Here is a 15,517-nt window from a genome sequence, read left to right as displayed (position 1 = left end):
GAAGCAGTGCCTTTGATTTGACGGCCTGCACATGCGCAGTTCGGCGCGAGACAGACCCGATGAGGTGTTTCTACACATGAGATTAGCTAGAAGTGTGATTGGGTATTGATATTGGAGAAACAGTAGAAGCCTCTCTTCATACTGTAGCCTACTGTCCTTGGCTACAGGGTCCCTGTTCAATAGGAACAATTTCTAGATTCCCCTACCAGAATTTGTCTTTCTGTTCAGGCCTATAATTCCATTAAATAGGATTCTCCCTGGAACAGGTGCCGACTCTGTTCACTTATGGTGCTGAATCTCCGAGTGCCCTGCGGCTTGAGTGCCTACAAATCTGTTTCTCACACTGTATTTTTTTCCAGGATACCTCCTCAACTATGGCAACAGGCTCCCTCCCTCTTGCTGTGATACCGTTAAAGATGAATATCTCAGGGATCTGAAGAGGAACGCAATCATCCATTAATAAGTCTCCAGATTGTTTTTTTTTATGTGGCCCTAGATTCCTTACCCGATACATTGTGATAATGTGGCGCTGCATAAAACCCATTGACAAAAGGATCAAGTTATACGCCAATTTCATGATAAGTAATTTGTCACACAGCACATAAAGGCACCAGGGCCTACTGTGATTAGGCCTATATTTATAATAGTTTGACCAATAAAACTGAATACTATAAAAGTTTAGAGAAATCTATCCCGATGTAATGTAGTGAACATTATACCATAATCCAGTCCGTGTATTGGTATTGTGGGATTCCAGTTCAATGTTTTACAGTAGCAATTAGTGAAATCAGTCACAATACGAAATGCTACTAAAAAATAAAATTAAAAAATAATGTATAATACTTTGACTATATAGTTTCACAGACATATTGTTGCATTTTTTTCTGGTTTGTGCGAAATCGATAAGAATAATATAAACCCAGTCTGCATACCACCAAGGTGAATTGGTTTAGTCTTGACTCTTGGTTGACAGTGTTGGGGGGCTGGGTAATGTATTGATGCTTGAGTGCCAAATCAACACATTTGTTTCTATTTGTCTTAGTCACTTATTTTTGATATTTATGAGTCTTGTTTTTTTATTTATTTTATTTATATAGTTTTAAATGTTATGATTATTTATTTGTGTTCCAAATGTCTGAATAAAAATAAAAAATAAATTTGGGGGGGGGGGGGTTACGCCCAGGGAGCCGTACAAGCTACAAGTGTGTGTGTGTGTGTGTGTGTGTGTGTGTGTGTGTGTGTGTGTGTGTGTGTGTGTGTGTGTGTGTGTGTGTGTGTGTGTGTGTGTGTGTGTGTGTGTGTGTGTGTGCGAGAGACCCGTGTAACACTACTCGGATCTGCACACGGAGGACTAGTTGGTTTGGACACTTGAGTTACAGGCGCTCAGAACACCATGACGTGCGCAAGGAGTCAGGTGCAAACGGCGAGTGCGCTCGGTTGCATGGTCTTCACGATAACTCCAGTCGGTCAGATCTCTCTCAGAAGGATAATAACAAAAGAAAGCTAATAATAGCGGCCAAACACTTTGACGACGTATTGACTCCTATATTGGACTTAGAGAGGGATAAAGCATGATGGTTGTATAAGGAACGGGTGCCTTTTGGCGCTGTATAAATCGCAGAAGGTGCCTTTTTTCAGTACTTTACAAACACCTGTCAACAATTGGAAGATGAAGTTTGGGAAGAGCATCTGTATCCTTAATGTGGGTGGCACAAAATATGCGTTCCCTAAGGATGTGATAAAGGATTTCCCTCTGAGCAGAGTGAGCCGTTTGCACAAATGCGCATCGGAGAAAGAAGTACTGGAAGTGTGTGACGACTACGATCGGGAACGGAATGAGTTTTTCTTCGATAGGCACTCCGAGGCTTTTTGTTTCATCATGCTGTACGTGAAGTACGGGAAGCTACGGTTCGTCCCGCAGATGTGCGAGCTATCATTCTATAACGAAATGATTTACTGGGGGCTGGAGAGCTCACACTTGGAGTTTTGCTGCCAGCGGAGACTGGACAATAAGATGTCCGACTCGTACATTCATTTCTCCGAGGAGGAAGTCAAACTCGAGGAAGAGTTGAAGGGCGAGAATTTGGTGACTCGCGTGGTCACGGAGAGAGAGGGGTCCAAGTGGCTGGAGAGAATGAGAAGTACTTTTGAGGAGCCGACTTCATCAGTCGCAGCACAAATCCTGGCCTCAGTGTCCGTTATATTTGTTTTAGTGTCCATGGTGATGCTTTGTGTGAGTACTTTGCCAGATTGGAAAACCGCTGAGAACAACAGCGTGGAGGAACACCGGTACAATCCCGACTCTTTAGAGCATCCATCCGGGTATCTATGTTCTATCTTTTATTAAATATTTCCAGATTTCTCCGTTATTTGATTGCCTGCGATGTTGATACATTACATAGGATCAATGCTCTACTTCTCAATGGACTTGTAACTTGTAAGGACCACAAGACTGCACAACGTTTTATTTCAGCTGCTGTGACATAGGCCTACCAGCACTAATTTAGAATGTATATTGTTGTATTCTGCATATAATACAGTGGAGGCTGGTGGGATGAGCTATAGGAGGATGGGCTCATTGTAATGGCTGGAATGGATCCAAGTTAAGGGTTAAGTGAAGGCACTCATTCTGAATGGTTAAGGTGCGGGTTAAGGTTTGGCAATGGAGTTAAAACATTAAGTTTTAGCATTAAAATAAGTTACAGCACATTAAACATCACACCTTAAAGATGCACTATTCAGAAATCGCTCCGCCATTTCCTGGTTGCTATAATTTGAATAGTTCGCCTAATTTCAGTTTGTGACAAAACAAGCAATTATAGTTTAGAGAATCATTGTACCATCTAAACCGCTGCAAAATATATTTTCCATTACCAAAAATATTGTATTTTCAGCTGTTTGAAGCTGGTGTACAAAACCGAAAGTAAAAGATGCAAAAATTAAACTTAAGGATGGGAAGCATAGAAATAGCGTAAATAGAACAGATCTGATCTCCCAAAAAGATAAATATTCCAGCTTTAAGTTTAGCATTCATTCTGAATGGTTAAGGTTTGGGATAGGGTTAAAACATTTCGTTTAGGCACTCATTCCAAATGGATAAACTAAGGGTTAAGGTTTGGGATAGGGTTAACACCAAACATTTCAAACCTGTGTCCATGGTTGGGGTCAAACATGCAACCTTCTGATCCAGAGTCATGGGATTTACACCCATCCACAATGCCATTACACACTGTTGCCCCTATATGGCTAGTTTTGAAGGCATTTCGCAATGTCCTCAGGACATGGATAGATGTCCAATTTCAACATCAATCTGGAAAAAAATAGGTGTGTAAACTGTTATTGCCTGTCTTGGTGAAAACAAGTAGCACTCTCTATAGGCCTACTTTCAATGAATAGGTGTGTAAACTGTTATTGCCTGTCTTGGTGAAAACAAGTAGCACTCTCTATAGGCCTACTTTCAATGCATTTTCCTGCAAACGGTGGATTATCCCTCATCTACACCACTGGGTCTACTATTTAGTAGTCCCCGACAGTGGCATTTCTAAGCAACATAAATGGCACCTAGGGCGGCCCCAACCAAATGTTAGGAAATAAAATGTATGTATATATTATATACTATTATTATTACTATTTTTAGAAGCCAGTCTCAATTTACTGTTGGTTAGGATAGTAGAATCCGGTGCCTTTTTCAAAATTTGGTAGTGCATCAGCAGCTGTCCTCTTGTTATGTAATTCACTGACAGTCACTCAATTAGCCCATGTCAGCTTATATTTTATAGATAGCTGGCTAGACCAATTTACCTAGCAATCTAAACCTCGTAGTAATCGTGGCCGAATTACTGATGTAGCCAGGGGCCCTAACCACCAGGGAGTACTCGTTGATTTTGTTAGTTATTCTCACTCAGATAGAATATCATATGAACATGGAATAAGTCATGGCAAACTGTGTAGAATTGCAGGAAATTAGCTTTAAAACTGCTAAATCTTCTCAAGGTCTTATTATAGAACTATTTAAAAAAATGTATTATTATTTCACCTTGCTGCAGGAAATGAGCATTAAAACTGCTACATTTTATCTCCATACCATGGCAAAGTGTGTAGAGCTGCACATTTTATCTCCGCCACCAAGAGGGGGGCTACTAAAATGTTTTGGCCATGAGGTGGGGGGGGGGGCAACCAAATCTCGCTTAGGGCCCCCAAAATGCTGGAAACGGCCCTGGTCCCCGACCACATGGTCTCCTGGCAACAGATTGTAAGAATCCCTGTGGGGAAGGGGGCTGAGGAGGAGGAGCTGAATGTTTATTAAAGTTAAATGTCAAGGGAGCTTCTGGTCTGATCCTACCAAGTGAACAACACATTTCATGTGCCAAAGTCTCCATTTTGTATGTTGGCCAATTGTCATTACAATATGACATATTATACTATATGGACACTTAAAGGTGTTCAATCTAAATGTTCATTGCCAGAAGCACCACTGTCCCTTGCACTATTGTCGTTTTTGTCATGCATCTTAATCTTTCAGCACTAAGTCGTCATAGTCTTTAACACAAGAGAGGCTGAGGAACTTAACAAGTTGGAGCGTTGCCTCTCTTGTTACAGACAACACATGTTTACAGTGATACATTTAGATTAAGGCAGTAAATGTAAATGAGTTGTGACTGTCTCGGCTCCCTTTTTGGATGAGAGCGTATGTATCGGTAACTGTCCAAGTTGATGATTATAGTGGCATCTGACAGTACCTCTTCAAGGCACTGATTTTAGTGGTAGACTACTATAATACTCAGGTCCTGTCTACAGTGGTGATTTTTAGTGGTAGACTACTCTAATACTCGGGTCCTGTCTAGAGTGCTGATTTTTAATGGTATACTATAATATTCAGGACCTGTCTACAGTGCTGATTTTTAGTGGTAGCCTGCAGTATCTGTCCAATGTGCTGATTTCAGGTAGAGTACGCCTACCTTTTATCATAGGAGACTGTCAAGGAGACAGGTACAAATAATTATGTATTGCTGTTTCTTGGTGTAATACACTCAGTTTCATGTCTACTTTTTTTAAAGACTCATGTTTACTTTTGATGTTTTGAAGGAGATCAGAACATGAATCAATCCAATTTAGCCATGTATCAATACATATAACTGTGTCAGCCAATACTTCTGTCCATTTGTCTACAGAGCTGTTTGTCATCCCTTTCTTGTCTGCCGTCACTCTGCTCTTTAACCTGTGTGTCTGTCTTGTATCCATGACTGCCACGCGGACCGCTCTCAAGGTATTGGTACCTGAAAGGCACTCAACACTATGTGTGTGTGTGTGTGTGTGTGTGTGTGTGTGTGTGTGTGTGTGTGTGTGTGTGTGTGTGTGTGTGTGTGTGTGTGTGTGTGTGTGTGTGTGTGTGTGTGTGTGTGTGTGTGTGTGTGTGTGTGTGTGTGTGTGTGTAGTTGAAGGCAATGCAGGTAGGTATTGTTCTAAGCCAGTGAGCATGATGTCACAATTGCCAGTTGTCCCAAGGTAATACAGTAAAGGGTACTCACATTCTACTCAAGCAACTTAGGATGCACTAAATTAAAATTACTTTTGGGGGGGTTGTATCATTTGATTCACACAACATGTCTACCACTTTCAAGATACAAAATATGTTTTATTGTGAAACAGACAAGAAATAAGACAAAAGAAATCAGAACTTGAGCGTGCATAACTATTCAACCCCCCCCCCCAAAAAAAGTCTATACTTTGTAAAGCCACATTTTGCAGCAATTACAGCTGCAATTCTGTTGGGGTATGTTTCTATAAGCTTGGCACATCTAGCCACTGGGATTTTTGCCCATTCTTCAAGGCAAAACTGTTCCAGCTCCTTCAAGTTGAATGGGTTCTGCTGGTGTACAGCAATCTGTAAGTCATACCACAGATTCTTAATTGGATTGAGGTCTGGGCTTTGACTAGGCCATTCCAAGACATTTACAGTGGGGTAAAAAAAAGTATTTAGTCAGCCACCAATTGTGCAAGTTCTCACACTTAAAAAGATGAGAGAGGCCTGTAATTTTCATCATAGGTACACTTTAACTATGACAGACAAAATGAGACATTTAAAAAAAAACACATTGTAGGATTTGTTAATGAATTTATTTGCAAATTATGGTGGAAAATAAGTATTTGGTCACTTACAAAATAGCAAGATTTCTGGCTCTCACAGACCTGTAACTTCTTCTTTAAGATGCTCCTCTGTCCTCCACTCGTTGCCTGTATTAATGGCACTTGTTTGAACTTGATATCAGTATAAAAGACACCTGTCCACAACCTCAAACAGTAACACTCCAAACTCCACTATGGCCAAGACCAAAGAGCTGTCAAAGGACACCAGAAACAAAATTGTAGACCTGCACCAGGCTGGGAAGACTGATTCTGCAATAGGTAAGCAGCTTGGTTTGAAGAAATCAACTGTGGGAGCAATTATTAGGAAATGGAAGACATACAAGACCACTGATAATCTCCCTCGATCTGGGGCCCCACGCAAGATCTCACCCCGTGGGGTCAAAATGATCACAAGAACGGTGAGCAAAAATCACAGAACCACACGGGGGGACCTAGTGAATTACCTGCAGAGAGCTGGGACCAAAGTAACAAAGCCTACCATCAGTAACACACTACGCCGCCAGGGACTCAAATCCTGCAGTGCCAGATGTGTCCCCCTGCTTAAGCCAATACATGTCCAGGCCCTTCTGAAGTTTGCTAGAGAGCATTTGGATGATCCAGAAGAAGATTGGGATAATGGCATATGGTCAGATGAAACCAAAATATAACTTTTTGGTAAAAACTCAACTCGTCGTGTTTGGAGGACAAAGAATGCTGAGTTGCATCCAAAGAACACCATACCTACTGTGAAGCATCGGGGTGGAAACATCATGCTTTGGGGCTGTTTTTCTGCAAAGAGACCAGGACGACTGATCCGTGTAAAGGAAATAATGAATGGGGCCATGTATCGTGAGATTTTGAGTGAAAACCTCCTTCCATCAGCAAGGGCATTGAAGATGAAACGTGGCTAGGTCTTTCAGCATGACAATGATACCAAACACACCGCACGGGCAATGAAGGAGTGGCTTCGTAAGAAGCATTTCAAGGTCCTGGAGTGGCCTAGCCAGTCTCCAGATCTCAACCCCATAGAAAATCTTTGGAGGGAGTTGAAAGTCCGTGTTGCCCAGCAACAGCCCCAAAATATCACTGCTCTAGAGGAGATCTGCATGGAGCAATGGGCCAAAATGCCAGCAACAGTGTGTGAAAACCTTGTGAAGACTTACAGAAAACGTTTGACATCTGTCATAGCCAACAAAGGGTATATAAGTATTGAGATAAACTTTTGTTATTGACCAAATACTTATCTTCCACCAAAACTTGCAAATAAATTCATTAGAAATCCTACAATGTGATTTTCTGGATTTTTTTCCCTAATTTTGTCTGTCATAGTTGAAGTGTACCTATGATGAAAATTATACAGGCCTCTCTCATCTTTTTAAGTGGGAGAACTTGCACAATTGGTGGCTGACTAAATACTTTTTTGCCCCACTGTAAATGTTTCCCCTTAAACCACTCAAGTCTTGTTTTAGCAGTATGCTTAGGGTCATTGTCCTGCTGGAAGGTGAACCTCCATCCCAGTCTCAAATCTCTGGAAGACTGAAACAAGTTTCCCTCAAGAATTTCCCTGGATTTAGCGCCATTCATCATTCCTTGAATTCTGACCAGTTTCCCAGTCCCTGCCAATAAAATACATCCCCACAGCTGATGCTGCCACCACCATGCTTCACTGTGGAGATGGTATTCTCGGGATGATGAGAGGAGTTGGGTTTGCACCAGACATAGTGTTTTCCTTGATGGCCAAAAAGCTCAATTTTAGTCTCATCTGAGAGTACCTTCTTCCATATTTTTGGGGAGTCTCCCACATGCCTTTTGGCGAACACCAAACGTGATTGCTTATTTTTCTTTAAGCAATGGCTTTTTTCTGGCCACTTCCGTAAAGTCCAGCTCTGTGGAGTGTACGGCTTAAAGAGGTCCTATGGATAGATACTCCAATCTCCGTCCTGGAGCTTTGCAGTTCCTTCAGAGTTATCTTTTTGATATCTTTGTTGCCTCTCTTGTTGCCTCCCTGGGCCCTCCTTGTATGGTCTGTGTGTTTTGGTGGGCGGCCCTCTCTTGGCAGGTTTGTTCTGGTGCCATATTCTTTCCATTTTTTAAATAATGGATTTAATGGTGCTCTGTGGGATGTTCAAAGTTTCTGATCTTTTTTTAAAACCCAACTCTGATCTGTACTTCTCCACAACTTTGTCCCTGACCTGTTTGGAGAGTTCCTTGGTCTTCATGGTGCCACTTGCTTGGTGGTGTTGCAGACTCTGGGGCCTTTCAGAACAGGTGTAAAAATACTGAGATCATGTGACAGATCATGTGACACTTAGATTGCACACAGGTGGACTTTAGAAGTCACATAATTAGTTAAATAAAGGTAATTGGTTGCACCAGATCGTATTTAGGGGCTTGATAGCAAAGGGGGTGAATACATATGCACACACCACTTTTCTTTTTAAACAAGTTATCTTTTTTCATTTCACTTCACCAATTTGGACTATTTTGTGTATGTCTATTACATGAAATTCAAATAAAAATCCATTTAAATTACAGGTTAATGCAACAAAATAGGAAAAACACCAAGGGGAATGAATACTTAAGCAAGGCAGTCTCAAACAAGTCTAACTTGCCTTTAATCCATGCTATAATTAAGGTGGAAAAGAAGCCTCTAAAATCCCTTATCAGTATGCCTCTACCATATTCTTGCCTGGAGTATTCTGTACACACTGAGCTACAATACATTTGTCTATAATGTCCAGGCCCAGGAATGGTCTCAGAATCAAATGAAAGTCAAAAATGTACATGCTACTTTGATTTGACATTTGCTGCTGTTATATGTTGTCAAATGAGTTTACTTGAGAACATTGTCAATTATCATGTGATTACGTCAGTCTGAGGGTTGTTTCTCACTATGTGGCTTAGTTAATAAGGTAAAGTATGGCAGCAAAAATATAATACCGTAAATTACAACCTCACTTAAAAACGCAGAATATCTTCTGCAGGTTCTGGCATAAAGAAATTCAGGTGTTCAGGTTGGTCAATTACAACAGGATTACGATGTCAACATGACCAGGATTACGATGTCAACATGACCAGGATTACGATGTCAACATGACCAGGATTACGATGTCAACATGACCAGGATTACGATGTGAAAATGTTAGAATACCAAGAATCAATTTATTGCATCAAAATGTAAGAGCGTCTATAAGTCGTATCCCACTGGGCACAGACGTCAATTCAAAGTCTAGTTTTGATTTACATTTGGTTGAGTTGTCAACCATTGTGAAATCAACAAAGAAAATGGCACCATGTCATTGGACTTAGGTTAAAAGTTGGGTGAAAAAATTACGAAATGCCCTTTTGTTAATTACTTTTTGCAACTCCAATCAGTTTTCCACGTTGATTCAACGTCATCACATGATTTGTTTTTGGTTGAAATGACATGGAAACAATGTTGATTCAACCAGAAAAAAGGGTTAATAAAGGCTTTCCCTGTGGACCAGTGTTTCCCAACTCCAGTCTTCGAGTATCAGCACAAGCACACATTTTTGTTAAAGCCCCAGACAAGCACACCTGATTCAACTTGTCAACTAATCATCAAGCCCTCGATGAGTTGAATCAGGTGAGTTTGTCTGGGGCTACAACACAAATGTGTGCTGTTGGGGGTATCCAAGGACAGGAGTTGGGAAACACTGCTGTAGGCTAACCCTTTTTCTGTTTCAAAACACTTTCACCCAACGAAGAGGCCCTAACCCTCAAGAAACCATTTAAGAACCCTTCAGTGAAGAGGTTCTACCAGAAACCAAAATGGATTCTACGTAACAACTTTTTTTTGCAAGAATGTAATGTCTGCAGTCCATTGCTTGTAGATATACAGTAGTGTGTAGACCTATAGTGGAATTTCCAGCTCTCATGCTCCCGGTAACTCTGCCTGGTTCTCCCTCCCACAGGATCATCGAGGCTGTGTGTATCGGCTGGTTCACCGCTGAGTGCATTGTGCGCTTCATCGTGTCGCGGGACAAGTGCGAGTTTGTCAAACGGCCCCTCAACATCATCGACCTACTGGCCATTACACCCTACTACATCTCCATCTCCATGACGATGCTGACAGGGGAGAACTCCCAGCTTCAGCGGGCGGGCGTCACCCTGCGTGTTCTGCGCATGATGCGCATCTTCTGGGTGATCAAGCTTGCCCGACACTTCCTGGGCCTGCAGACTCTGGGGCTAACGCTGAGTCGCTGCTACCGGGAAATGGTGATGCTGCTGCTGTTTATCTGCGTGCCTATGGCCATCTTCAGTGCTCTAGCCCAGCTGCTGGAGCATGGCCTGGACCTGGAGTCGCCGAATGAGGACTACGCCAGCATTCCAGCCGCCTGCTGGTGGGTTATTATCTCCATGACCACTGTGGGCTATGGAGACATGTACCCCATCACTGTGCCTGGGCGAGTGCTGGGTGGCCTGTGCGTGGTGAGCGGCATCGTGCTCCTGGCACTGCCCATCACCTTCATCTACCACAGCTTTGTGCAGTGCTACCATGAGCTCAAGTTCCGCTCTGCCCGCTGCACGCGAAGCCTGTCCGCAGAGTTTCTCGATTGAGGGATCCCTGATGTCGCTACTCCCCCTGATAACTCTTCAGAGACCTCCATCCACCCTGGAAGTGTGCATCGATCGGAAACATGACCTCTGTCATTGGTCTCACACTTTATTTAACGCATTTTGTTGATTTATCCCTCGTCTTGGACCATTAGTATGAGGGGTTATGTGTTTTGAGGTTTGCATATAGCACAGCCTTCTTCAATAGTCAATTCCAAATAGGAAGTAACGGAACCCGATGGGGACAAGGACTGTTTCCACGGCTGCCATGGTGACAGTGGTGTTCGGGGCAGATGTCCCTGACAGGATGTCATCGTTGGAGGGCAGCTGGATTGTGTCAGACCAGACAGAGGCCTTCATATTACTGTGGATTATACAGAATTTAGCCAGTCTCACAGTACAACCTTCTTCTCACATGGCGACATGCCACAAAAGAGATTTGAGTTTTAATGCAATTTTCAATCCCACACTTCTGGCAATGTCACAGTGTGAGGATGGAAGGTAACATTTCTCTTCTCTTTCATCGATCATTTATTTCTAGTGTTCCTGTGGCCAGTCAGTGAACAACAATGCATTACCAAGAACCAAAGCGTATGAGTACAGTGAACACTGTTCCCTTTAATCTTTCACTTCAACGCTCACGCTTCCCCTTTTATTTTGCGTAGGCAAACCTGACAAATATAAAAACACAACACTTTGTGAATTTGAATGAGCCCATTTACAACTCAAACAAGGTCCCATTCTAAACCTATTAACCATTCCACCTGAAAGCCAAACCAATGCAATGTGGTTTTGAAAGGTATTTTTCGCAGAAACCAAGAAAGGGGGTGGGAGGGGTTGAACAAGAAAGAGTACAGTACCGTATGGGTCTGTCAGCTCAGCTGTGTAGGCAGGTCTTTAATGTGGAACACGGAGCCACAGAGCGAGAGTGTGTCATGGAGAAACTGGTGGTTCGGCTGACATCACACAGTGCAGTAAGGAGAGCGCTGCGGGTCTTCTGACTAGAGGAGTGGAACCATTTGTGGCTGGTGTCAAAACCTTGGTAGCCTCTTCCTGTCAGAACATAGGCACTCGGCACAACCACCACAGCCTTGGTAGGCACTCCTCTCAATGTTGTTGTCTGGCCCACCCGCTTCTCCTCGACACTCTGTCGACGCCATGTTTGGGTGGCTTGTGTGACGCATTCGGCCTCCTTTCCTGCCCGAGTGAATTTGGGTGTCTCTGAAAAGCTTTTATCATGCCTTCACTACTTTCTTTCGTGGGGAATTGGGAAAGGGGTCATCGTGTGTTCTCTTCATATCAGCCGGCTTCAGGCTACACTACCTGTTATCACTAACAAGCACCATCTCTGTTTTTCCCAGATTGTGCATAGATGTGTTTGCTCTAGGACTGGGTTTTCGTGTTCGCTAACAGAATCTGTAAATGTAATATTGTAAAGGGTTTGCTCTCTGAAAAAAAAACAATCTGTTCTTGACCTCATTTTATCTGAATTCTATTTTCAACCAAAGCAGTTTTATATCTTCCAGAAGCACTTTTTACAGTAGGAGCAGAAAATTAAAGTTCATCAAGGTAACGATTAATGTATATGAGTGTTATTGTCAGCGTGCTCTATTTGATGTGATAGATATTTACTGCGGGGACTCACAGTCTAATTGTACTAGTGACGCTGGTTCTTTTGACACAGATTTAGTTCCTTTGCTTTGTCCTCAGTGTTATAGTTTCCACTAGCTGCAGACAGCCCCATCTGCTCTCTCTGATCTACCCCCGCTTTCACTTGGCTGTTTTCCAAACCCAGTAGTCACAATGCTTTAACTGTGTGGAATGTTGATAGGATATGATTGATTAAAACTGTTATTTCAGAACTTTGGGCATCAGGGTCTTGGAAGAAGAGAAAAATTGACTAGACTTAATCGACTTTGAAAATGTTAGATTTGCATTTATATTAGTATGCAGGGTGGTGTTGTTCAGAGGTATTGGAAGAATTGTATTGCAAGAGCCTGTCATCTAAGCATTCCTTCCTATTCTCACTACAACTTCCCTGGAGGAAAACCAATTTCATTAAAACTTCAACAACTCCCAACAGGGGGAATTTGCAATTCCAACGGCCATAATATCTCAATGCCGACGATGAACTCAAACCAACAGGTGCAATATCACAGAGAGTAAACAACTTGAGTATTCACTTTGAGAATGTGAGCAAACAATGAGTTTTGAACAAGAAGGGAGCTGGCAGCAACATGTCGCCTATCTCTGTAAGAGCCTCCTTACCAACAGAAATAATTTCCTATCACTTACTCTTGTCATCCTTCACACGACAAACATGGTATATTATCTCTGCTCTGGTTTATAAACTCATAGAAAGTCACATTGCTCCACAGCATTTAGGACTTGTATATCTGACCAGCCTACTTTTCCTTGACATAAATCCACATCAATCAGTTCTCCCTGGATTCTACTCCAATTTAGTGCAAAATTTCCACCACATTCATCAGGGATTCTAACTGCTACAGGGGTAACTGAGACTCTTAACACCATTGATGGGACCACAGGCTGGAGATTCTCTAACCATATTCTGTCCCTCTTCTTCTTCGTCTATCTTTCTGTCTGCCTGGCTCTTTTTTCTTCTTTCCCTCTCTCTCAGACACACACACACACACACACACACACACACACACACACACACACACACACACACACACACACACACACACACACACACACACACACACACACACACACACACACACACACACACACACACACACACACACACACACACACACACACACACACACACACACACACACACACACACAAAGGTGAGCGTTTTGTGAGTGGTTCTTCTCTTGGAGAGCTCCATTTTAATAACATGGGTAAACAAGAGAGTGGATTTCACTTGTGTTTTGCCAATCCAAACTGCACATAGGTATAATGAAAAGTCAGAAAGGTCATCATAAATGACATTATGAATAAATCAATTGACACACAAAAAGGGGATTATAAATCAGGCAATAAAAACTCATTTGAGAAGATTAAACATTGTTCACTGGTAATGAAATCATTGTGTGACCTATTTAATGTCTGTCTGACTGACACCCTGTCACTTGTGACAGCGCTCTTCTCAATTAAATACTCAAATAGTCCATGCCCCACTCAGTGCAATCTTGATATTTGGACCAGGACAATATTATGTGAGTATCTCTGTCTTCAGGACTGAAACTGAAAATGAACTGTTCTGGAAAAGTTACTGTTGTGTTGAGGATCAGGAATAAGGCAATTGGATGTTGTTTGGAACAAATGTTGTATTTCTAAAATCAGTTTTTCAGAATAAGTGCAGAATATTTGCACGGCTCTTAAACCCTTTAGGACAGATTTCTATGCTCACGGTGGATGTAGTTGGGGCAAAAGTGGGCCCACATGTGTTACAATGGAAATAATTCAAGAGAAAAATACCTAATTATTATTTGAAAAGTTTGTACATTTTCTACAAGACTTAACATATGACTTATACTCACATAAATAGAGGACCTGCTACTTCTGGATACTGTACTTTGTTACACCCAAACACCTTATGTGGGCATCTCTAGCTTATTGCTGCTTCAATAGAATGTACAAGTGCAACCGTGTATATATCTCTTGAAGAAATGGTTGTGTTTCTGCGAGCCATAGTTTTTCCCCCTTATTTTTTATGGAACCAGCTATTTTGTATAGAGCTTATGTTGTTTACAGATAGATTTGTTGTATTTAAATAAAGAAAATCTAAGTCTAATCTGCATGTCTGTCTGAGTACATTTAGGGCTTACGTGACTGTACACATGCATTTATTTAACCAGGAAACGTCCATTGAGAACTAAGGGATACCTGGCCAAGAAGACAGCAGCAATCAATACAACGTTACAACAACAAAACATAATGTGTACGATACAATCAGCACAACAACAACACAATCCCGTCTACAGAAACACACAGTCTTGCATTGAGGAGCACTAATAAATCTAGGTGAAGCAATAGATTGTTTCCTGTTCCATGCCTCTGGTGCACATAGGAGAAGACAGTCTTGCCTAACTTCGTAAAAGCCCTGGGGAATTTAAGCAGCAACCACCTAGTAGACCGCATCTGGTAACTACTAGTGGTGAAGGAGAGCAGGCTAGCGGTAGAGAGGGAGTTTACCCAGAATGCCTTTGTAAATGAACACGTACCAATGTAGCTGTCTGCGCATATAAAGCTGGGTCCAACCCACCATTTGGTACAACATGCAATGGTGGGTGTGTGACTTAGCAGCAATGGTGGGTGTGTGACTTAGCAGCAATGGTGGGTGTGTGACTTAGCAGCAATGGTGGGTGTGTGACTTAGCAGCAATGGTGGGTGAGTGACTTTGCATGTTTAAAGGAGCGGGACACTAACCCGCTTATAAGAAATCCTGCTATGAATCATCAACCAGGCAAAGTGTCAATACAGGAGTAAGATTGACTCCTACTACACCGGCTCTGATGCTCATCAGATGTGGCAGGGCTTGCAAACTATCACGGATTACAAAGGGAAATCCAGCCGAGAGCTGCCCAGTGACTCGAGCCTACCAGATGAGATAAATGCATTCTATGCTCGCTTCGAGGCAAGCAACACTGAACCACTTGTCAGAGCACCAGCTATTCTGTGTGACCACGCTCTTCGTAGCTGATGTGTAGCTGATGTGAGTAAGACCTTTAAACAGGTTAACATCTACAAAGCCACAGGTCCAGATGGACTACCAGGACGCATACTCACAGTATACGCAAACCAGCTGGCAAGTCTCTTCACTGACATTTTCAATCTC

The 15,517-nt window shown here is 42.3% G+C and overlaps 1 protein-coding gene across 1 annotated transcript; it reads left to right on the top strand.

Annotated features, from left to right (window-relative positions):
• The first annotated feature begins 1,374 nt into the window (after positions 1 to 1,374).
• LOC124041371 (potassium voltage-gated channel subfamily G member 3-like) lies at positions 1,375 to 14,467 on the top strand. The gene is made up of 2 exons (XM_046358885.1): positions 1,375 to 2,322; positions 10,062 to 14,467. The coding sequence occupies exons 1-2, from the start codon at positions 1,670 to 1,672 to the stop codon at positions 10,705 to 10,707; spliced, it is 1,299 nt and encodes a 432-aa protein (XP_046214841.1). The 5' UTR covers positions 1,375 to 1,669; the 3' UTR covers positions 10,708 to 14,467.
• Positions 14,468 to 15,517: the final 1,050 nt, after the last annotated feature.

This window comes from Oncorhynchus gorbuscha, linkage group LG08 (genome assembly GCF_021184085.1).
Source record: "Oncorhynchus gorbuscha isolate QuinsamMale2020 ecotype Even-year linkage group LG08, OgorEven_v1.0, whole genome shotgun sequence".
NCBI lineage: Eukaryota > Metazoa > Chordata > Actinopteri > Salmoniformes > Salmonidae > Oncorhynchus > Oncorhynchus gorbuscha.
The sequence above is the reverse complement of the archived record's forward strand: the minus strand, read 5'-3'. Positions and strand labels throughout refer to the sequence as shown.

Bases quoted from the DNA above. Each gene is read 5' to 3' on its own strand.
- LOC124041371 (XM_046358885.1), top strand. From the start codon at position 1,670: ATGAAGTTTGGGAAGAGCATCTGTATCCTTAATGTGGGTGGCACAAAA. The intron at 2,323-10,061 runs GTATCTATGTTC...TCCCTCCCACAG, and splicing joins TCTTTAGAGCATCCATCCGG to GATCATCGAGGCTGTGTGTA.